General features: G+C 45.7%; 1 protein-coding gene and 7 non-coding genes across 8 annotated transcripts; 6 read left to right on the top strand and 2 right to left on the bottom strand.

Moving 5' to 3' along the window:
- Positions 1–1,647: 1,647 nt before the first annotated feature.
- Positions 1,648–1,719, top strand: trnam-cau. The gene has a single exon. It is a non-coding gene; the product is annotated as a tRNA-Met (tRNA).
- A 2,369-nt stretch (positions 1,720–4,088) lies between these two features.
- LOC120442318 (piggyBac transposable element-derived protein 3-like) lies at positions 4,089–4,811 on the top strand. The gene is made up of 2 exons (XM_039618687.1): positions 4,089–4,202; positions 4,442–4,811. The coding sequence occupies exons 1-2, from the start codon at positions 4,177–4,179 to the stop codon at positions 4,722–4,724; spliced, it is 309 nt and encodes a 102-aa protein (XP_039474621.1). The 5' UTR covers positions 4,089–4,176; the 3' UTR covers positions 4,725–4,811.
- Positions 4,812–5,443: 632 nt separating this feature from the next.
- trnas-uga lies at positions 5,444–5,525 on the bottom strand. Its single transcript has one exon. It is a non-coding gene; the product is annotated as a tRNA-Ser (tRNA).
- A 4,291-nt stretch (positions 5,526–9,816) lies between these two features.
- trnaw-cca lies at positions 9,817–9,889 on the top strand. Its single transcript has one exon. It is a non-coding gene; the product is annotated as a tRNA-Trp (tRNA).
- A 2,125-nt stretch (positions 9,890–12,014) lies between these two features.
- On the bottom strand, positions 12,015–12,096 carry trnas-uga. The gene has a single exon. It is a non-coding gene; the product is annotated as a tRNA-Ser (tRNA).
- A 756-nt stretch (positions 12,097–12,852) lies between these two features.
- Positions 12,853–12,924, top strand: trnaw-cca. The gene has a single exon. It is a non-coding gene; the product is annotated as a tRNA-Trp (tRNA).
- Positions 12,925–18,897: 5,973 nt separating this feature from the next.
- Positions 18,898–18,969, top strand: trnaw-cca. Its single transcript has one exon. It is a non-coding gene; the product is annotated as a tRNA-Trp (tRNA).
- A 2,947-nt stretch (positions 18,970–21,916) lies between these two features.
- Positions 21,917–21,988, top strand: trnaw-cca. Its single transcript has one exon. It is a non-coding gene; the product is annotated as a tRNA-Trp (tRNA).
- Positions 21,989–22,138: the final 150 nt, after the last annotated feature.

Genomic DNA, 22,138 nt, shown 5'->3' with positions numbered 1-22,138 from the left:
TTTTAAAGACTGTACAGCAGTAACATATAAACAGGGCATGGGACCCAAACCTGTCTCCTCCACACAGACTGGAAAATAAAAAGAATCCGTCACTTTTAACTGCATATCCAAGCCCAGGCCCATATCCCAGCGGTCACAGGAGGGAGGGTACACCTGGACAGGTCAGCAGGGATGGGTATCATCACTAATTTCTATAACTGACTCGATTCAGACTCAGGTCAGTGCATATCTATATTTTTATATCCATGTACAAAAACAAAGCTGACACTTGTGAGATTTGTGAGCTGGAGTGAACACAGCCAGTACTTGTGTTACTACTGTGTTGTCTTATTTGACAGCAACCTCGGACAATTACCAAATACACACAATTCGTTAGGTAGACTGCTGGTTCTGGGTTGGACCCACTTTTTGCCAGAAAGCTTCCTGAAGTCTTCATTGCTTAGATTCAGCGAGTTGCTGGAAACATTCCTCTGAAGTTTGGCTCCATGTTGATGTGGACATCATTAGATGTGTCGGCTGCATCCACGATGAGTGTTTCAATAAAAGAACTCAGACTAGTCTGAGCTTTGCTATCCTGATGAACACAGTGCACTGAGGTCACAAAGAGAGGGACTTGGTCAACACTCGGGCAGGCTGTGGAGTTTAATCGATGACCCCACACCATCACGCCAGCAGCAGCCTGAACCACTGATACAGGCAAAAACGTTTTTCTGTCTCTGTCGTACAGTTTTGGTGACCCTGTGTATATTCTACCCTCGGTTTCCTGTTCTCATTAACAGGAATGACTGAGTGTAGTCTTCTGCTCACCACCCCTTTATCTGTGGTGAAACACTGAATTGCTGCCATGTGATTGTAATAAAGTGGCAAATTAAAAGATATATAGACGTATATGTTTCTTTACTCTTTTCATATGTACAAGATTTTCTTGGTAACCAACTGGAGACTCTGTAGTAATATAAACACACACACACAGTTTTTATACTGTACAATAATAAAGATCCTCCTTTCATCCCTGTTAGTCTTGTAAATTAATCCGCCGTGTCCTCAGTTCTATGGACACAGAGCGGAAACATTGTTGACCAGTGATGGTGTAGAAAGGTTTACTCTCGTTGGTGAAAACATGTGACACACATTGGCAATCCTAATGAATTACCGTTAACACCAGCAGGAGAGTGTGGGCTCTTTAATACATTCAAGATTCTTTATTTGTCACGTGCATAGTTATACATGTACAACAAGCAGCGAAATGTATCCTGTCACGCTCTTCGAATGTGCAAAACGGGTGAGAGGAACTTTATATACATTAAGTGAATATATAGATGGGGGACATTATGTGAAGTAAGTGGCAATGTTAGAGTCATTTGAGGTTTTTCTGAATACCAATTTCTTGCAATCGCATAATAGGAATCTCACTTTGACCTTAAAAGTTAAACTGACGTTTTCCCAGCTTCAATTATATAAAGAACTACTGCCTATGAAATTAAAGTGTCGCTCGATTGGTAATCACATCTGCCCATATTCGGAAGTGATAAGTGCACAGTTATCTACCGTGCTTGATAATCTCCACTTTCAGAATTCCCTGTTTGTTCATGCAAGATGTTATTCAAGGCCCACTTTTAAGCAGCGGTAGTCTGACAGCACGTGTGGAGCAGAGTGGCGCAGCGGAAGCGTGCTGGGCCCATAACCCAGAGGTCGATGGATCGAAACCATCCTCTGCTAGACGCGTCTTGTTACGTTCTTTGTCTAGGCGTGTATGAACGCAACAAGAAGTTGGCCCACTCACACACCACCCAACTAAGTACACAAACCACAATATCTTCTAAAAGCGCTAAGCAGCCATTTATTTTCTTCAGCAGTGAGCAGTGCCAAAAATAACAAACAAAACTCCCTACTGGTCCCTGTGCTTTCCTACACAAAATAAACACCAACCAAAAGAAAATCCACTTACCTAACTTTCTAAATGAAAAACAGGAGAAAACTTAATCAACAAAAAATGGCTTCTCACGCCTACTAGACCGCTGCAGTGAAGGATATGTACGAAGTGAACAAAATGTACGATCGCTACTTGACAAGACTATTTACAAAACTAAGACACTAACACCAGACACACGAAAGAAACATGGTGGATACAGACAGACCAGCCCCCACAAAGACAGACGACGCGACTTAAATACACACAGAAACACAGGGAGATTCACACAGGTGGGGAACACAGCTGGGAATAATCAACCAGACGAGACAGAGGTAAAACTGAACACACTCACATGAGACGCAGACCTTCACAATAAAACAGGAAATGAGAACACTACACCAAGACGAAGACCTGACACTGAGAGACAGAATGACACATGGAACCTGAACTAAACTAAACGTGAGATACAACCGAGAACAAAATCCTTAAACATGACATAAAACAAAACACTGACAACATTAAACCATAACAGTCTGTTTTCACGAGGTACTGAACAACTGTGCTCAGAAAGGCGTCCTTACAAGTCTGGGATAGGTTACCAGGAAGGAGCCATTTACCTTCATAAAACTGGACAAAACAGACTGAACCCAGAAGTTGCCTGACTAAGAACCAAATCCTAGTTACTCTAACCTGTACCGCACATCTGCTTCAAAGCCCATTCACTTTGTGAGCTTAACAGCGTGAGATGACTTGTTTCTAATACAAACACAACAATGGAGGCAATGGTGTACCTGCTGCTAAAGTGATGGTAAACGGTTGGACCACGGTGTTGCTTTGGGTGTACCCAAATGGCTAGCTCTGTTTGCCGGGAGACCAGGGACCCAGGTACTGTCGCCTAACTGAAAAACAAACGTAGCCGGAAAAGATTAAGAGGTAAAGATTTGGCATTTTAGCCTTTCTATAGCAGTGATAACAAGTAGCCCCCTGCAACAATTTTGATGTATTAACCCGTTTTGCCCCACTGGCAACAATTGTTGCCAAAGTTTATCACTGTCATTTTCGACTCACAATAAAAAATCTCAAAGGTACTAATGCAACTTTTTCCACTTATATGCTAGTAGACAACTTAGACAAAGGTTTTGATTTTTAAAAAATCGTTTCCAAGTGCTTCCTATCGCATGACATCATCTGCTTCCCGCTCTTTCTGGCTGAAGACATGGCGGATGCAAATCATCCTGGAAAGAGGTAATTTTCATAAATTTCTTATGACTTTCCCCCCAAACATATTTATAATTATTTAATCATTCAAGTCTCTAGAGTAACCCTCCCCAAAAAAATTGTACCTAGGATAAATATTTTTTTGTTCATGGGCTTATTTCTGTGAGTGGCAACAAAAGTTGCCAGTGGGCACATAGCATGTCGCTAACTAAAGGAAAACACTGTCTGCAGGATTGCTCCTAATTTACTTATTTTAAAATTGTAGAATGATGTACAATGGCTCATTTTAGTCCTTTTAGAATAATTCCTAGCTAAATAAATTCACATTTTTAAGCATCTAAATGACATCAACAACGCAATCCCGATAGCAGAACATGTGGCAGTAGATGAGATGATGATTGAGTATTTTGGAAGGCATGGGTGCAAACAGTTTATTAGAGGGAAGCCTATTCGTTTTGGGTATAAAATATGGAGCTTAGCATCCTCCTCCGGGTTTGTCCATCAGATGGAGCCATATGTAGAAGCCACACACATCTGGTGGAAACTGGACTTGGTCAGGGTCCAAGTGTGGTTCTTGGCCTGGCAGAGAAAGCTGAAGTGCCACCTGGAGTCAAGTTTTACCACGACAACCTCTTCACAACCCTGTCCCTGGTGGATGAGATGACCCTGAGAGGCTATGGCAGCTGTGGCACGATGCGACAAACTCAGCTCCATAACGTTCCTTCACAGCACCCCAGACCTTCAAGAAGACACCCAGAGGAGATGCTGAGTATCTGGTTGAGGCAGAGAAGCTGATTGTAAGGTGGAATGACAACAGCGTGGTCACCGTGGTGTCGAACATGGAGAGGAGTTCACCAAACTGAGGCGAAGAGATGGAATAAACAGAAGCGGACTATGGACAAGGTCAGACAGCCCAAGTGTATCCAGGACTACAACACACACATGGGAGGAGGGACCTGCATGACCAGTTTGTCAGCCGCTACAGAGTCAACATCCGGTCCAAGAAGTGGTGGTGGCCATGCTTCAGCTGGGCCCTGAACAGTGCCATGGTGAACAGCTGGTGCTATTACAGGTACACAAGGCTGTATGTTATTTAGTGATATCACAATCGAGTTGGTGATGTTTGACTCGAGGTCATCGCTAGTGCTCTTCGGTCGACAAGAGCAACAGTGATGATATCCAGACCAACATCACAAACTCAAGTGTGATATTGCTTTTACAGAACATTCTACATATGGGGCATGACGTTGTAGAAAGGATGAAACGATGCACATTCATGCATCTATCATGCTTGTTTTGTCATTCATTTAGGTCCTGGAAAAGCGGGGAGAAGGATCTCCTCTCCTTCCAGAGGCTGGTAGCCCAGACCCTCCTCCTGCGCCATGGAACAAAGCCAAGTAGGCAGGGCAGAAGATCTTCAATGGCGGTGGCGATAACTGATGCCACCAGGTTTGATAATTTGAACCACTGGCCCTGCAACACTGGTAGCAGGTACAAGCGATGCAAGAACTGCGGCGGACGCACATCATTTGCGTGTGGAAAGTGTGATGTGCCACTACATGTGGAGTGCTTCAAGAAGTACCACACTGAGTAGAACATGCATGAAAGATGATGGAATGTATGGGAAGAAATATGTTATATATGTATATATGTTTTTAGAGGTTCTAAGAAAAAAATGTTTGTTGAGTTTTTGAGTATAAAAAATTGAGAATAAAGAAATCAGTTCAAATTGTTTGATGTTTTGAATTTTATACAGGGGAACCTGAGGCTCCACCTTTTGTTATTATTTATTATGACTATATTATTATTTTGTTCTTATTATATTATTATTATTACTTCTCTATTATTATTATTAGGTGACATTTGACCTAGTGACAAGCTGTGTGACTACTGGCAACAATTGTTGGCAGTCATAAAAATGCTATTTTCTTCAAAAAAAAAGTACAAAATGGAAAAAATAAATACATAACATGATTCAGAGGGACTCAACTGATAAAATGATATGCCTTACAACTCTGAAAAAAATCTGGGCACAAACGGGTTAATATCTGATTCAAACTTTGTGCACATACCACTGATCGACATCTCCGACCATTATTGTTTATAAAGCCTGGAGAGAAGAAGAGGGACTCTACTTGGAGACATGTAAATTTTGTACTGGACTGATTAGTATTTAAGTACAGTGGTTTGAACTGGTGATTGGAAAACTGTCAGTCACTCAGCGCCAAGACACCGTTGCAACTTTTGAATATGAGCTCCTCCGCCTAATTGCAACCTTTACTTTGTCAAAGGAACGCTGGCGAAATGGACTTTCGCTGTGAGCAGGGTTTGAACCTGCGCTGGGAGCCCCCATTGGATTTCAAATCCAACGCCTTAACCTCTCGGCCATCACAGCTCCCTCAGCTCACCTACACCTTTTGGAGCATGGTGAGAGACGCCTGCTCCAACAGCGCAGGTCCTTTTAGAGATCATCACATACCAGACCACTCCCTACTCAGAAGTCACTTCTCTGGTAAATACCATTAACAGTCGTTGAAGAGACCATTGACTGTGTTGTGTGTGAACTGTAAGGTCTTTTAGTCAGGTAAGATTTCATTCAAGGCTGACAGAACTGGTCTCCTACCTCATATATAGCATTTTGGTGCAGACGGCGCAAGGAGCCTCTCAGAGCAGGTTCTGTTGGAGACTGGAGATCATCACGTACAAAAGCACTCCCTACTGAGCAATCACTTCTCAGGTGTGTGTCAGAGTAAGGTCTTTTGTTGTTAGACACTGTCCAAAGACTTTGTCTTTCTCTGACAAGCATCAGTAACAAATATCCATTGTTAAGAATTAGTCTAGCTGGCGGCAAAGCTGATCAGAGCGCTTGAGCACTGAATGACAGACACTTTGTTTGGCTTTTGATTGACTACTGCAAGCGCACTTCGCACCTGGATTTGTACTCTTCTCTCAAAGAGGAGAACCTTTCAAGTATAAGTGGAGATTCTATGTGTGCGTGTTGACATGCATGGTTTGAAATGACATGCGTCACCTATCTGGAACAACCCTGACATATTACAAAACAATAATATGATAAACTTTTCAGATTGGAGTAGTAAAGGAATCAAATACTTAGAACATATACTAGAAGGAACAGAATTTATTTCATTTGACAGACTAGTTACACAATATGGGATCAACAAGAAAAGATTTTAGAATATCAACAAATTAAATCCATAATAAAAAGAGATTTAAACCGGGTCAAGTTGAACTACAAACGCCACCAAGTGTGGTTCAATTTCTTACTCTTAAAACCCCAAATTACTATCCAAAATATACAGAATGCTTTCTAAAACAGATGAATCAATATCACTTCCTATTGCAAAATGGGAAGCGGATTTATCAGTTAACTTTGACCAAAACTTCTGGTCTCAGATTTGCTTAAAAACCTTTCATCTAATTAGAAATCCCAGTCTTCAATTAATTCAATACAAAATACTACATAGAGTGCACTATACAGGCCATCGGATGTTCAAGATGGGCTTTACGTCTACCAACAACTGCTCACACTGCCAAACCAATTCACCGGACAATTATATCCACGCTCTTTGGTTCTGTCCACCAGTTCAGAAGTTTTGGCGTGAGATATGTGAAGACTTATCAAAGTGTCTGAAATGTAACATTCCAACTTCCCTTTAGTATGTTTGTTGGGCAGCTTAGATAATGTCACTCCGGAAAAGAATATAGCCCATATGGTTTTCACTGCCCTATGCATAGCCAAGAAAACAGTCCTCATGAACTGGAAAAATAAAAATAATCTTAATTCTAACCAATATAGAAATTATCTATTAGATTACATTAGTCTTGATACAGCCTCTGCCACCACATCAGATCAATTGCTCTGGGCTCCTTTGATCAGCTCCATCACCTAGTGGGGTGGGGGTCTTAGTTTGGTCCCACCTTCACTGTTGTGATTGGTGTGGGGGTAGGGACGGGCTTAGGGCATCAGGGGTTCCCCGGGAGCATCTTCCTTGGGGGCTCAACCCGGGATAACGGTCATGGCCAATTAGGGGCTCTGTTGGCTCTTAGGTGACGGTTTCCTCGTGGCTGCGTGCAGCAGGGCTAGGGAGGGTCTGTGCTGACGGACGTGGGTTACTGACCTGGTAGCCTGGCTGCCCCTGGGTGGGTCCGGGATGGGCGTGAGGTTCTGGGGCACTCCGTCTCTGGGCTGGGGCCCTGGCCAAGCCTCAGGGGCTTGGGTCCTGGTTGGTGTGTTGCCGGGGTTGTGGGCGGGTGGGTGTATGGGGGCCCAGTCCTGGCGCAGGGTGCCGCCTGTGCATCGAACCACCTGGGGGCTCTTCAACTGGTGGGGAGGTTGTCAAATCCTGCAGGAGATTTCCTCTCTTCAGGAACTCTCTCTGCAGGAGGGGAGATACAGGAGAGGTGGAGGAAGATCTCAGCCTGGGCGTCTATTGTCTTGTGTAGTCTGGAAGATGAGTGGATGATGGGGTGGGTGCAGTTTTCTCTGTGGTGGGGTCGGGTGGACTGTCCCGGGCTCTGTGGGGCTGGGCGGCGTTGCTGCACTGGGCCCCGGTCCGGATGGGCCTGGGCCCCTTTTCCTGGCGGGTTGCAGAGTATGGGGGTGCCTACTGGGGTCAGCGGGGAGCTGGCCCCAGGAGGGGTCACTGCCCTCCCTTCCTTCCCTCCCATCTCCAGCTGCCTCCTCTTCCCGCTCCACCACAATCACCCACACATGCAGGGCCTTGGGGTAGGGGTGTGTCACCAGGGTGCAGAGGAGACATCCCCCTCTGTCCCCTTCTGGCTGCCTCTGCCTCAATTTTATCCCACAACTTAGACATTCACATTACTCACACTCTCGTTACACATACATATAGGATCTTGGGGTGGGCACGCTACACGGATTCCAAATTACCATCAGGGTGTACACCTCACCCCTGGCGTCGTTGCCCACCTCTCAATTTTAAATACACGTAGACATTGAGGGCTAGCAGGAGGGGCTATACGCTTACCTGCTGCTCTGGCAGGTAGCTCCATGCCCTCCTGGGTTTTAAATGCACCTTAGAACACACATACATCAACACTACATAAGAGCGGGTGGAGGGAGGTTTGAGTCTTCCTACACCCCGCCTTCTCTGCGGCCTGCTGGAGCGGGGGGCTAGGAGGAGGAGTTGGCCGTCCGACTGGGGTCTGGAATGTGGGGCCTCCCTGCTGCTGCGGAGTCGGGCAGTCTGCTTCTCCCCACCGCAGGGAAAAGGGTAACATCACCTGGGTCTGGGCGCAGTTTCCCCCTCCAGGGGCAAGGGTACCTAGACCCGGGGCTTAGAGTACGCTTGGGGAGTGTGATTGTGTGTACAGCGTCTCTTTATGTCCGTCTCCACGTTGGGTGAGTGTTGAGTAATTGTATATGAGAGCATGAGGGTGGGAATAGATGTTTGTATCTGTGTGTGCCTGTTTGTCTGTGTCTTTATGTCAGGTTGGGTATCAGACGCCACCTCTCTGGGGACATCTCAGGCCCTCCAAGGTTTGGAGGCCCATCTCCCCCACCACTTCCCCTGCCGGTGGCAGACGCCCTCAGACATCGGTGCGTTGGTGGTTCTTTGTGTCCGGGATGGGCGCCCAGGTACCCACCGCTCACTCCTTGGCGGCTGCTTATCGGGGCTGGAGCCTGGGGCTCGCTCGGGCCACTGGGATGGGGTGCCTCGGCCTCTCAGCCCGGGCTCGGTCACTCAGGCACAGCTGGCTGCCGGCGGAGCTCACGGGCACGCCACTGCAACCCCGGCTTCTGCTCGCGGCTGCTGAGTGACCCCTCATCTGGGACTCTCCTCAGCTCTTTCTGGGATAGCATGCTGCTGCCCTCTGTTGGTCTTCCTTGGTCTCTTGTGTTCTGGGGGCCTCTGGATGTCTGGAGTTTTGATCTCCTCCATACCTGCTTCATGCCCTGGAGGACGGGCAGTGGCCCCCACACCTCTAGCAGATCATTACATGAAGGAACCTTTTAAAAACAAGCGCGTTCATGCTCACAGGTGCACACACGGGTGATCACACACACAACTACACCCTTTTGGCTCCTACCTCAAAAGCACGCTGTGCGCTGTCGATCCTACGTGCTGCACAATAATGTTTAATATTTAGTATTTACTGTCATATTCCCATATATCATTGTGATGTTGTTTATTACTCTCGTTTTCTTCTGCTTGCTTTCTTTTTTTTTTCTCAACAGGTGATCCAGGTGATCGATATATGTATTTTTGTCTGCTTATTCTGTTGGTTTTGGTTTTGCCCTTCTCCCCGTCCCTCTTCTCAGCTGTTTTCTTTCCTCTTTCTTTCTCCCTTTCTTTCCACCAGTCAAGTCTGTCCCGTATTCAGCAAGTCAAAATAAAATAAACAATAAAAGGTGAATCAAATGGACCATTACGGCAAGGCTGGGATGGTCCATTTGGTAAAATAAATCCGTTGGGCATCTTTCTTCGCCTTTAGACAATAATTCTGATGGCAAAAGAACCAAACGGGACAGGTTTAATAAAAAAAAAAAAAAAAAAAAAAAAAAAAAAATGACATGCGTCTTTGACACAACTTCTTTGCATTCACAAGTTGAACAAGTTGCTGAAAAATTGCTTGTGTGGAAAGAAGACGGACTGGCTTTGCAGAGATTTTCAGATGTTTCGGAGAGAGGCAGCGCTTTGTGGGACCTTGTGGGCGCAATGGTAGCGCGCCTGACTCCAGATCAGAAGGTTGCGTGTTCAAATCACGTCAAGGTCAGCCAAGTGTTTCCAGAGTGCGAGGACCACAGGCTGTGACTCTCTTTGCATAGGAAGATTTTTAGTTGCTTGCGGTATGCTCGTGCGTCTCTCCAGACATTAAGGCCCATGACTCATGACGTGTCTCCAGTGAGTTGTTGAGGGTGTCAGTGAACACTGTAGACAACTGATCAGCACAGCGCTTCAGGGTGGATGGAGGCACCCAGTTTGGCCCAGCTGCTTTGCGTGGGTCCTGTGTCTTAGAGAGTCTGTTTACATCCCTTTCAAGTATGGAGAGAGGTGTCAACTGCTGAGCTTTACTGAGTGGTAGAGGTGATGGGGAGCCGCAAGTGTTGACCGTCTGGGGTGGGGGCCGGGCCAGCTGGACCGTTCCATTGTTTTCTGAAAGCAACAGGTGTGAATACATTGGATAGGTGTGAATCGTAGCGGAATTAGAGGGCCTCTGTAAATGGAACTGAATCAAAATGGCAAACAAAACACCGCATGCTGCAGGTATACAGAGAACAATGCCATGAGATACATGTAAACACATAGTTGAAAGAAGTAAAGACTGCACCAAAGAGAAACTCACAAAAGTTTTCTAACGAAAAAACCTTCAAATAACGAGTATAAGTTTTTCATTTTGAGCAAACAAATAGTTTTGAATGATAATGAAATGTAAAGGCAGCTTCAGAGCTGGGCTCGGCTCTCTGAAGCAAACTCATCATATCCAGGATAGTTTTTCACTGTGGACAATGTCACTGTGTCCGCTGTGTTGGATACATTCAGATTTCATGTCTAATTGCGGTGCTTGTGATTACAAACGGTATTACATCTCTACCGATAAGAACCACCATTGACAATCAGCGGGAAGGGTTAAGAGCATCGAAGTGCATCAGCAGAGTGTGTTTGTGAATCAGAACGTCCGATTATGCTTAACATGAGGTAAAATAAGGTTCAGAGAAGAGACTTCATGGGTTTATTTCCGAAGTAAAGATATGCAACCCCAAGTGTCAGTGCTTTCACTTCTAAGCGTATACGTGACTATGCGACCCAGTGACTCACACAATGACCTCAGGGATTCTTAAGAGTTAGCAGCTAACGAGGAAATGGTTGGGTGACCCTAGCTTAAAATCTGTTGGGCCGCACACGAGATCTGACAAGCAGTCCAAGAAGCTCTGAAGCATTAAACGCCGAGGTGACAAAGATTTATAAAAGACAATAATCAAGCGGGTGCTGTCCACTTTCAGAATTCCCTGTTTGTTCATGCAAGATGTTATTCAAGGCCCACTTTTAAGCAGCGCTAGTCTGACAGCACGTGTGGAGCAGAGTGGGCGCAGCGGAGCGTGCTGGGCCCATAACCCAGAGGTCGATGGATCGAAACCATCCTCTGCTAGGCGCGTCTGTTTTCACGAGGTACTGAACAACTGTGCTCAGAAAGGCGTCCTTACAAGTCTGGGATAGGTTACCAGGAAGGAGCCATTTACCTTCATAAAACTGGACAAAACAGACTGAACCCAGAAGTTGCCTGACTAAGAACCAAATCCTAGTTACTCTAACCTGTACCGCACATCTGCTTCAAAGCCCATTCACTTTGTGAGCTTAACAGCGTGAGATGACTTGTTTCTAATACAAACACAACAATCGAGGCAATGGTGTACCTGCTGCTAAAGTGATGGTAAGCACGGTTGGACCACGGTGTTGCTTTGGGTGTACCCAAATGGCTAGCTCTGTTTGCCGGAGACCAGGGACCCAGGTACTGTCGCCTAACTGAAAAACAAACGTGGCGGAAAAGATTAAGAGGTAAAGATTTGGCATTTTAGCCTTTCTATAGCAGTGATAACAAGTAGCCCCTGCAACAATTTTGATGTATTAATATCTGATTCAAACTTTGTGCACATACCACTGATCGACATCTCCGACCATTATTGTTTATAAAGCCTGGAGAGAAGAAGAGGGACTCTACTTGGAGACATGTAAATTTTGTACTGGACTGATTAGTATTTAAGTACAGTGGTTTGAACTGGTGATTGGAAAACTGTCAGTCACTCAGCGCTCCAAGACACCGTTGCAACTTTTGAATATGAGCTCCTCCGCCTAATTGCAACCTTTACTTTGTCAAAAGGAACGCTGGCGAAATGGACTTTCGCTGTGAGCAGGGTTTGAACCTGCGCGGGAGCCCCCCATTGGATTTCAAATCCAACGCCTTAACCTCTCGGCCATCACAGCTCCCTCAGCTCACCTACACCTTTTGGAGCATGGTGAGAGACGCCTGCTCCAACAGCGCAGGTCCTTTTAGAGATCATCACATACCAGACCACTCCCTACTCAGAAGTCACTTCTCTGGTAAATACCATTAACAGTCGTTGAAGAGACCATTGATTGTGTTGTGTGTGAACTGTAAGGTCTTTTAGTCAGGTAAGATTTCATTCAAGGCTGACAGAACTGGTCTCCTACCTCATATATAGCATTTTGGTGCAGACGGCGCAAGGAGCCTCTCAGAGCAGGTTCTGTTGGAGACTGGAGATCATCACGTACAAAAGCACTCCCTACTGAGCAATCACTTCTCAGGTGTGTGTCAGAGTAAGGTCTTTTGTTGTTAGACACTGTCCAAAGACTTTGTCTTTCTCTGACAAGCATCAGTAACAAATATCCATTGTTAAGAATTGTCTAGCTGGCCGGCAAAGCTGATCAGGCCGCGAGCACTGAATGACAGACACTTTGTTCGGCTTTTGATTGACTACTGCAAGCGCGCTTCGCACACCTGGATTTGTACTCTTCTCTCAAAGAGAGAACCTTTCAAGTATAAGTGGAGATTCTATGTGTGCGTGTTGACATGCATGGTTTGAAATGACATGCGTCTTTGACACAACTTCTTTGCATTCACAAGTTGAACAAGTTGCTGAAAAATTGCTTGTGTGGAAAGAAGACGGACTGGCTTTGCAGAGATTTTCAGATGTTTCGGAGAGAGGCAGCGCTTTGTGGGACCTTGTGGCGCAATGGTAGCGCGTCTGACTCCAGATCAGAAGGTTGCGTGTTCAAATCACGTCAAGGTCAGCCAAGTGTTTCCAGAGTGCGAGGACCACAGGCTGTGACTCTCTTTGCATAGGAAGATTTTTAGTTGCTTGCGGTATGCTGCTCGTGCGTCTCCAGACATTAAGGCCCATGACTCATGACGTGTCTCCAGTGAGTTGTTGAGGGTGTCAGTGAACACTGTAGACAACTGATCAGCACAGCGCTTCAGGGTGGATGGAGGCACCCAGTTTGGCCCAGCTGCTTTGCGTGGGTCCTGTGTCTTAGAGAGTCTGTTTACATCCCTTTCAAGTATGGAGAGGGTGTCAACTGCTGAGCTTTACTGAGTGGTAGAGGTGATGGGGAGCCGCAAGTGTTGACCGTCTGGGGTGGGGGCCGGGCCAGCTGGACCGTTCCATTGTTTTCTGAAAGCAACAGGTGTGAATACATTGGATAGGTGTGAATCGTGGCGAATTAGAGGGCCTCTGTAAATGGAACTGAATCAAAATGGCAAACAAAACACCGCATGCTGCAGGTATACAGAGAACAATGCCATGAGATACATGTAAACACATAGTTGAAAGAAGTAAAGACTGCACCAAAGAGAAACTCACAAAAGTTTTCTAACGAAAAAACCTTCAAATAACGAGTATAAGTTTTCATTTTGAGCAAACAAATAGTTTTGAATGATAATGAAATGTAAAGGCAGCTTCAGAGCTGGGCTCGGCTCTCTGAAGCAAACTCATCATATCCAGGATAGTTTTTCACTGTGGACAATGTCACTGTGTCCGCTGTGTTGGATACATTCAGATTTCATGTCTAATTGCGGTGCTTGTGATTACAAACGGTATTACATCTCTACCGATAAGAACCACCATTGACAATCAGCGGGAAGGGTTAAGAGCATCGAAGTGCATCAGCAGAGTGTGTTTGTGAATCAGAACGTCGATTATGCTTAACATGAGGTAAAATAAGGTTCAGAGAAGAGACTTCATGGGTTTATTTCCGAGTAAAGATATGCAACCCCAAGTGTCAGTGCTTTCACTTCTAAGCGTATACGTGACTATGCGACCCAGTGACTCACACAATGACCTCAGGGATTCTTAAGAGTTAGCAGCTAACGAGGAAATGGTTGGGTGACCCTAGCTTAAAATCTGTTGGGCCGCACACGAGATCTGACAAGCAGTCCAAGAAGCTCTGAAGCATTAAACGCCGAGGTGACAAAGATTTATAAAAGACAATAATCAAGCGGGTGCTGTCCACTTTCAGAATTCCCTGTTTGTTCATGCAAGATGTTATTCAAGGCCCACTTTTAAGCAGCGCTAGTCTGACAGCACGTGTGGAGCAGAGTGGCGCAGCGGAGCGTGCTGGGCCCATAACCCAGAGGTCGATGGATCGAAACCATCCTCTGCTAGGCGCGTCTGTTTTCACGGTACTGAACAACTGTGCTCAGAAAGGCGTCCTTACAAGTCTGGGATAGGTTACCAGGAAGGAGCCATTTACCTTCATAAAACTGGACAAAACAGACTGAACCCAGAAGTTGCCTGACTAAGAACCAAATCCTAGTTACTCTAACCTGTACCGCACATCTGCTTCAAAGCCCATTCACTTTGTGAGCTTAACAGCGTGAGATGACTTGTTTCTAATACAAACACAACAATGGAGGCAATGGTGTACCTGCTGCTAAAGTGATGGTAAACGGTTGGACCACGGTGTTGCTTTGGGTGTACCCAAATGGCTAGCTCTGTTTGCCGGGAGACCAGGGACCCAGGTACTGTCGCCTAACTGAAAAACAAACGTAGCCGGAAAAGATTAAGAGGTAAAGATTTGGCATTTTAGCCTTTCTATAGCAGTGATAACAAGTAGCCCCCTGCAACAATTTTGATGTATTAATATCTGATTCAAACTTTGTGCACATACCACTGATCGACATCTCCGACCATTATTGTTTATAAAGCCTGGAGAGAAGAAGAGGGACTCTACTTGGAGACATGTAAATTTTGTACTGGACTGATTAGTATTTAAGTACAGTGGTTTGAACTGGTGATTGGAAAACTGTCAGTCACTCAGCGCTCCAAGACACCGTTGCAACTTTTGAATATGAGCTCCTCCGCCTAATTGCAACCTTTACTTTGTCAAAAGGCAGCTGGCGAAATGGACTTTCGCTGTGAGCAGGGTTTGAACCTGCTGGGGGACCCCCCATTGGTTTCAAATCCAGCCTTAACCTCTCGGCCATCACAGCTCCCTCAGCTCACCTACACCTTTTGGAGCATGGTGAGAGACGCCTGCTCCAACAGCGCAGGTCCTTTTAGAGATCATCACATACCAGACCACTCCCTACTCAGAAGTCACTTCTCTGGTAAATACCATTAACAGTCGTTGAAGAGACCATTGACTGTGTTGTGTGTGAACTGTAAGGTCTTTTAGTCAGGTAAGATTTCATTCAAGGCTGACAGAACTGGTCTCCTACCTCATATATAGCATTTTGGTGCAGGCGGCGCAAGGAGCCTCTCCAGAGCAGGTTCTGTTGGAGACTGGAGATCATCACGTACAAAAGCACTCCCTACTGAGCAATCACTTCTCAGGTGTGTGTCAGAGTAAGGTCTTTTGTTGTTAGACACTGTCCAAAGACTTTGTCTTTCTCTGACAAGCATCAGTAACAAATATCCATTGTTAAGAATTCGTCTAGCTGGCCGGCAAAGCTGATCAGAGCGCGAGCACTGAATGACAGACACTTTGTTCGGCTTTTGATTGACTACTGCAAGCGCACTTCGCACCTGGATTTGTACTCTTCTCTCAAAGAGGAGAACCTTTCAAGTATAAGTGGAGATTCTATGTGTGCGTGTTGACATGCATGGTTTGAAATGACATGCGTCTTTGACACAACTTCTTTGCATTCACAAGTTGAACAAGTTGCTGAAAAATTGCTTGTGTGGAAAGAAGACGGACTGGCTTTGCAGAGATTTTCAGATGTTTCGGAGAGAGGCAGCGCTTTGTGGGACCTTGTGGCGCAATGGTAGCGTCTGACTCCAGATCAGAAGGTTGCGTGTTCAAATCACGTCAAGGTCAGCCAAGTGTTTCCAGAGTGCGAGGACCACAGGCTGTGACTCTCTTTGCATAGGAAGATTTTTAGTTGCTTGCGGTATGCTCGTGCGTCTCTCAGACATTAAGGCCCATGACTCATGACGTGTCTCCAGTGAGTTGTTGAGGGTGTCAGTGAACACTGTAGACAACTGATCAGCACAGCGCTTCAGGGTGGATGGAGGCACCCAGTTTGGCCCAGCTGCTTTGCGTGGGTCCTGTGTCTTAGAGAGTCTGTTTACATCCCTTTCAAGTATGGAGAGAGGTGTCAACTGCTGAGCTTTACTGAGTGGTAGAGGTGATGGGGGAGCCGCAAGTGTTGACCGTCTGGGGTGGGGGGCCGGGCCAGCTGGACCGTTCCATTGTTTTCTGAAAGCAACAGGTGTGAATACATTGGATAGGTGTGAATCGTAGCGGAATTAGAGGGCCTCTGTAAATGGAACTGAATCAAAATGGCAAACAAAACACCGCATGCTGCAGGTATACAGAGAACAATGCCATGAGATACATGTAAACACATAGTTGAAAGAAGTAAAGACTGCACCAAAGAGAAACTCACAAAAGTTTTCTAACGAAAAAAACCTTCAAATAACGAGTATAAGTTTTTCATTTTGAGCAAACAAATAGTTTTGAATGATAATGAAATGTAAAGGCAGCTTCAGAGCTGGGCTCGGCTCTCTGAAGCAAACTCATCATATCCAGGATAGTTTTTCACTGTGGACAATGTCACTGTGTCCGCTGTGTTGGATACATTCAGATTTCATGTCTAATTGCGGTGCTTGTGATTACAAACGGTATTACATCTCTACCGATAAGAACCACCATTGACAATCAGCGGGAAGGGTTAAGAGCATCGAAGTGCATCAGCAGAGTGTGTTTGTGAATCAGAACGTCGATTATGCTTAACATGAGGTAAAATAAGGTTCAGAGAAGAGACTTCATGGGTTTATTTCCGAAGTAAAGATATGCAACCCCAAGTGTCAGTGCTTTCACTTCTAAGCGTATACGTGACTATGCGACCCAGTGACTCACACAATGACCTCAGGGATTCTTAAGAGTTAGCAGCTAACGAGGAAATGGTTGGGTGACCCTAGCTTAAAATCTGTTGGGCACTTACACGAGATCTGACAAGCAGTCCAAGAAGCTCTGAAGCATTAAACGCCGAGGTGACAAAGATTTATAAAGACAATAATCAAGCGGGTGCTGTCCACTTTCAGAATTCCCTGTTTGTTCATGCAAGATGTTATTCAAGGCCCACTTTTAAGCAGCGCTAGTCTGACAGCACGTGTGGAGCAGAGTGGCGCAGCGGGCGTGCTGGGCCCATAACCCAGAGGTCGATGGATCGAAACCATCCTCTGCTAGGCGCGTCTGTTTTCACGGTACTGAACAACTGTGCTCAGAAAGGCGTCCTTACAAGTCTGGGATAGGTTACCAGGAAGGAGCCATTTACCTTCATAAAACTGGACAAAACAGACTGAACCCAGAAGTTGCCTGACTAAGAACCAAATCCTAGTTACTCTAACCTGTACCGCACATCTGCTTCAAAGCCCATTCACTTTGTGAGCTTAACAGCGTGAGATGACTTGTTTCTAATACAAACACAACAATGGAGGCAATGGTGTACCTGCTGCTAAAGTGATGGTAAACGGTTGGACCACGGTGTTGCTTTTGGTGTACCCAAATGGCTAGCTCTGTTTGCCGGAGACCAGGGACCCAGGTACTGTCGCCTAACTGAAAAACAAACGTGGCGGAAAAGATTAAGAGGTAAAGATTTGGCATTTTAGCCTTTCTATAGCAGTGATAACAAGTAGCCCCCTGCAACAATTTTGATGTATTAATATCTGATTCAAACTTTGTGCACATACCACTGATCGACATCTCCGACCATTATTGTTTATAAAGCCTGGAGAGAAGAAGAGGACTCTACTTGGAGACATGTAAATTTTGTACTGGACTGATTAGTATTTAAGTACAGTGGTTTGAACTGGTGATTGGAAAACTGTCAGTCACTCAGCGCTCCAAGACACCGTTGCAACTTTTGAATATGAGCTCCTCCGCCTAATTGCAACCTTTACTTTGTCAAAGGAGCGCTGGCGAAATGGACTTTCGCTGTGAGCAGGGTTTGAACCTGCGCGGGGAGCCCCCATTGGTTTCAAATCCAACGCCTTAACCTCTCGGCCATCACAGCTCCCTCAGCTCACCTACACCTTTTGGAGCATGGTGAGAGACGCCTGCTCAACAGCGCAGGTCCTTTTAGAGATCATCACATACCAGACCACTCCCTACTCAGAAGTCACTTCTCTGGTAAATACCATTAACAGTCGTTGAGAGACCATTGACTGTGTTGTGTGTGAACTGTAAGGTCTTTTAGTCAGGTAAGATTTCATTCAAGGCTGACAGAACTGGTCTCCTACCTCATATATAGCATTTTGGTGCAGGCGGCGCAAGGAGCCTCTCAGAGCAGGTTCTGTTGGAGACTGGAGATCATCACGTACAAAAGCACTCCCTACTGAGCAATCACTTCTCAGGTGTGTGTCAGAGTAAGGTCTTTTGTTGTTAGACACTGTCCAAAGACTTTGTCTTTCTCTGACAAGCATCAGTAACAAATATCCATTGTTAAGAATTAGTCTAGCTGGCGGCAAAGCTGATCAGAGCGCGAGCACTGAATGACAGACACTTTGTTCGGCTTTTGATTGACTACTGCAAGCGCGCTTCGCACCTGGATTTGTACTCTTCTCTCAAGGAGAACCTTTCAAGTATAAGTGGAGATTCTATGTGTGCGTGTTGACATGCATGGTTTGAAATGACATGCGTCTTTGACACAACTTCTTTGCATTCACAAGTTGAACAAGTTGCTGAAAAATTGCTTGTGTGGAAAGAAGACGGACTGGCTTTGCAGAGATTTTCAGATGTTTCGGAGAGAGCAGCGCTTTGTGGGACCTTGTGGCGCAATGGTGGCGCGTCTGACTCCAAATCAGAAGGTTGCGTGTTCAAATCACGTCAAGGTCAGCCAAGTGTTTCCAGAGTGCGAGGACCACAGGCTGTGACTCTCTTTGCATAGGAAGATTTTTAGTTGCTTGCGGTATGCTGCGTCGTCTCTCAGACATTAAGGCCCATGACTCATGACGTGTCTCCAGTGAGTTGTTGAGGGTGTCAGTGAACACTGTAGACAACTGATCAGCACAGCGCTTCAGGGTGGATGGAGGCACCCAGTTTGGCCCAGCTGCTTTGCGTGGGTCCTGTGTCTTAGAGAGTCTGTTTACATCCCTTTCAAGTATGGAGAGGTGTCAACTGCTGAGCTTTACTGAGTGGTAGAGGTGATGGGGGCCGCAAGTGTTGACCGTCTGGGGTGGGGGCCGGGCCAGCTGGACCGTTCCATTGTTTTCTGAAAGCAACAGGTGTGAATACATTGGATAGGTGTGAATCGTAGCGGAATTAGAGGGCCTCTGTAAATGGAACTGAATCAAAATGGCAAACAAAACACCGCATGCTGCAGGTATACAGAGAACAATGCCATGAGATACATGTAAACACATAGTTGAAAGAAGTAAAGACTGCACCAAAGAGAAACTCACAAAAGTTTTCTAACGAAAAAAACCTTCAAATAACGAGTATAAGTTTTTCATTTTGAGCAAACAAATAGTTTTGAATGATAATGAAATGTAAAGGCAGCTTCAGAGCTGGGCTCGGCTCTCTGAAGCAAACTCATCATATCCAGGATAGTTTTTCACTGTGGACAATGTCACTGTGTCCGCTGTGTTGGATACATTCAGATTTCATGTCTAATTGCGGTGCTTGTGATTACAAACGGTATTACATCTCTACCGATAAGAACCACCATTGACAATCAGCGGGAAGGTTAAGAGCATCGAAGTGCATCAGCAGAGTGTGTTTGTGAATCAGAACGTCGATTATGCTTAACATGAGGTAAAATAAGGTTCAGAGAAGAGACTTCATGGGTTTATTTCCGAAGTAAAGATATGCAACCCCAAGTGTCAGTGCTTTCACTTCTAAGCGTATACGTGACTATGCGACCCAGTGACTCACACAATGACCTCAGGGATTCTTAAGAGTTAGCAGCTAACGAGGAAATGGTTGGGTGACCCTAGCTTAAAATCTGTTGGGCCGCACACGAGATCTGACAAGCAGTCCAAGAAGCTCTGAAGCATTAAACGCCGAGGTGACAAAGATTTATAAAGACAATAATCAAGCGGGTGCTGTCCACTTTCAGAATTCCCTGTTTGTTCATGCAAGATGTTATTCAAGGCCCACTTTTAAGCAGCGCTAGTCTGACAGCACGTGTGGAGCAGAGTGGCGCAGCGGGCGTGCTGGGCCCATAACCCAGAGGTCGATGGATCGAAACCATCCTCTGCTAGGCGCGTCTGTTTTCACGGTACTGAACAACTGTGCTCAGAAAGGCGTCCTTACAAGTCTGGGATAGGTTACCAGGAAGGAGCCATTTACCTTCATAAAACTGGACAAAACAGACTGAACCCAGAAGTTGCCTGACTAAGAACCAAATCCTAGTTACTCTAACCTGTACCGCACATCTGCTTCAAAGCCCATTCACTTTGTGAGCTTAACAGCGTGAGATGACTTGTTTCTAATACAAACACAACAATGGAGGCAATGGTGTACCTGCTGCTAAAGTGATGGTAAGCGGTTGGACCACGGTGTTGCTTTGGGTGTACCCAAATGGCTAGCTCTGTTTGCCGGGAGACCAGGGACCCAGGTACTGTCGCCTAACTGAAAAACAAACGTGGCGGAAAAGATTAAGAGGTAAAGATTTGGCATTTTAGCCTTTCTATAGCAGTGATAACAAGTAGCCCCCTGCAACAATTTTGATGTATTAATATCTGATTCAAACTTTGTGCACATACCACTGATCGACATCTCCGACCATTATTGTTTATAAAGCCTGGAGAGAAGAAGAGGACTCTACTTGGAGACATGTAAATTTTGTACTGGACTGATTAGTATTTAAGTACAGTGGTTTGAACTGGTGATTGGAAAACTGTCAGTCACTCAGCGCTCCAAGACACCGTTGCAACTTTTGAATATGAGCTCCTCCGCCTAATTGCAACCTTTACTTTGTCAAAAGGCAGCTGGCGAAATGGACTTTCGCTGTGAGCAGGGTTTGAACCTCTTGGGGGGACCCCCCATTGGTTTCAAATCCAACGCCTTAACCTCTCGGCCATCACAGCTCCCTCAGCTCACCTACACCTTTTGGAGCATGGTGAGAGGCATGCTGCTCAACAGCGCAGGTCCTTTTAGAGATCATCACATACCAGACCACTCCCTACTCAGAAGTCACTTCTCTGGTAAATACCATTAACAGTCGTTGAAGAGACCATTGACTGTGTTGTGTGTGAACTGTAAGGTCTTTTAGTCAGGTAAGATTTCATTCAAGGCTGACAGAACTGGTCTCCTACCTCATATATAGCATTTTGGTGCAGGCGGCGCAAGGAGCCTCTCAGAGCAGGTTCTGTTGGAGACTGGAGATCATCACGTACAAAAGCACTCCCTACTGAGCAATCACTTCTCAGGTGTGTGTCAGAGTAAGGTCTTTTGTTGTTAGACACTGTCCAAAGACTTTGTCTTTCTCTGACAAGCATCAGTAACAAATATCCATTGTTAAGAATTAGTCTAGCTGGCGGCAAAGCTGATCAGGCGCGAGCACTGAATGACAGACACTTTGTTCGGCTTTTGATTGACTACTGCAAGCGCGCTTAGCACCTGGATTTGTACTCTTCTCTCAAAGAGGAGAACCTTTCAAGTATAAGTGGAGATTCTATGTGTGCGTTGACATGCATGGTTTGAAATGACATGCGTCTTTGACACAACTTCTTTGCATTCACAAGTTGAACAAGTTGCTGAAAAATTGCTTGTGTGGAAAGAAGACGGACTGGCTTTGCAGAGATTTTCAGATGTTTCGGAGAGAGGCAGCGCTTTGTGGGACCTTGTGGCGCAATGGTGGCGCGTCTGACTCCAGATCAGAAGGTTGCGTGTTCAAATCACGTCAAGGTCAGCCAAGTGTTTCCAGAGTGCGAGGACCACAGGCTGTGACTCTCTTTGCATAGGAAGATTTTTAGTTGCTTGCGGTATGCTCGTGCGTCTCTCCAGACATTAAGGCCCATGACTCATGACGTGTCTCCAGTGAGTTGTTGAGGGTGTCAGT

Source organism: Oreochromis aureus, linkage group 10, assembly GCF_013358895.1.
Source record: "Oreochromis aureus strain Israel breed Guangdong linkage group 10, ZZ_aureus, whole genome shotgun sequence".
In the NCBI taxonomy this organism is placed as follows: domain Eukaryota; kingdom Metazoa; phylum Chordata; class Actinopteri; order Cichliformes; family Cichlidae; genus Oreochromis; species Oreochromis aureus.
This window is presented reverse-complemented; position numbering and strand designations above follow the sequence as displayed.

Coding starts and splice junctions, on each gene's coding strand:
- LOC120442318 (XM_039618687.1), top strand. CDS start 4,177: ATGGTGAACAGCTGGTGCTATTACAG. Junction 4,203..4,441: donor AACAGCTGGTGCTATTACAG/GTACACAAGGCT, acceptor TCATTCATTTAG/GTCCTGGAAAAGCGGGGAGA.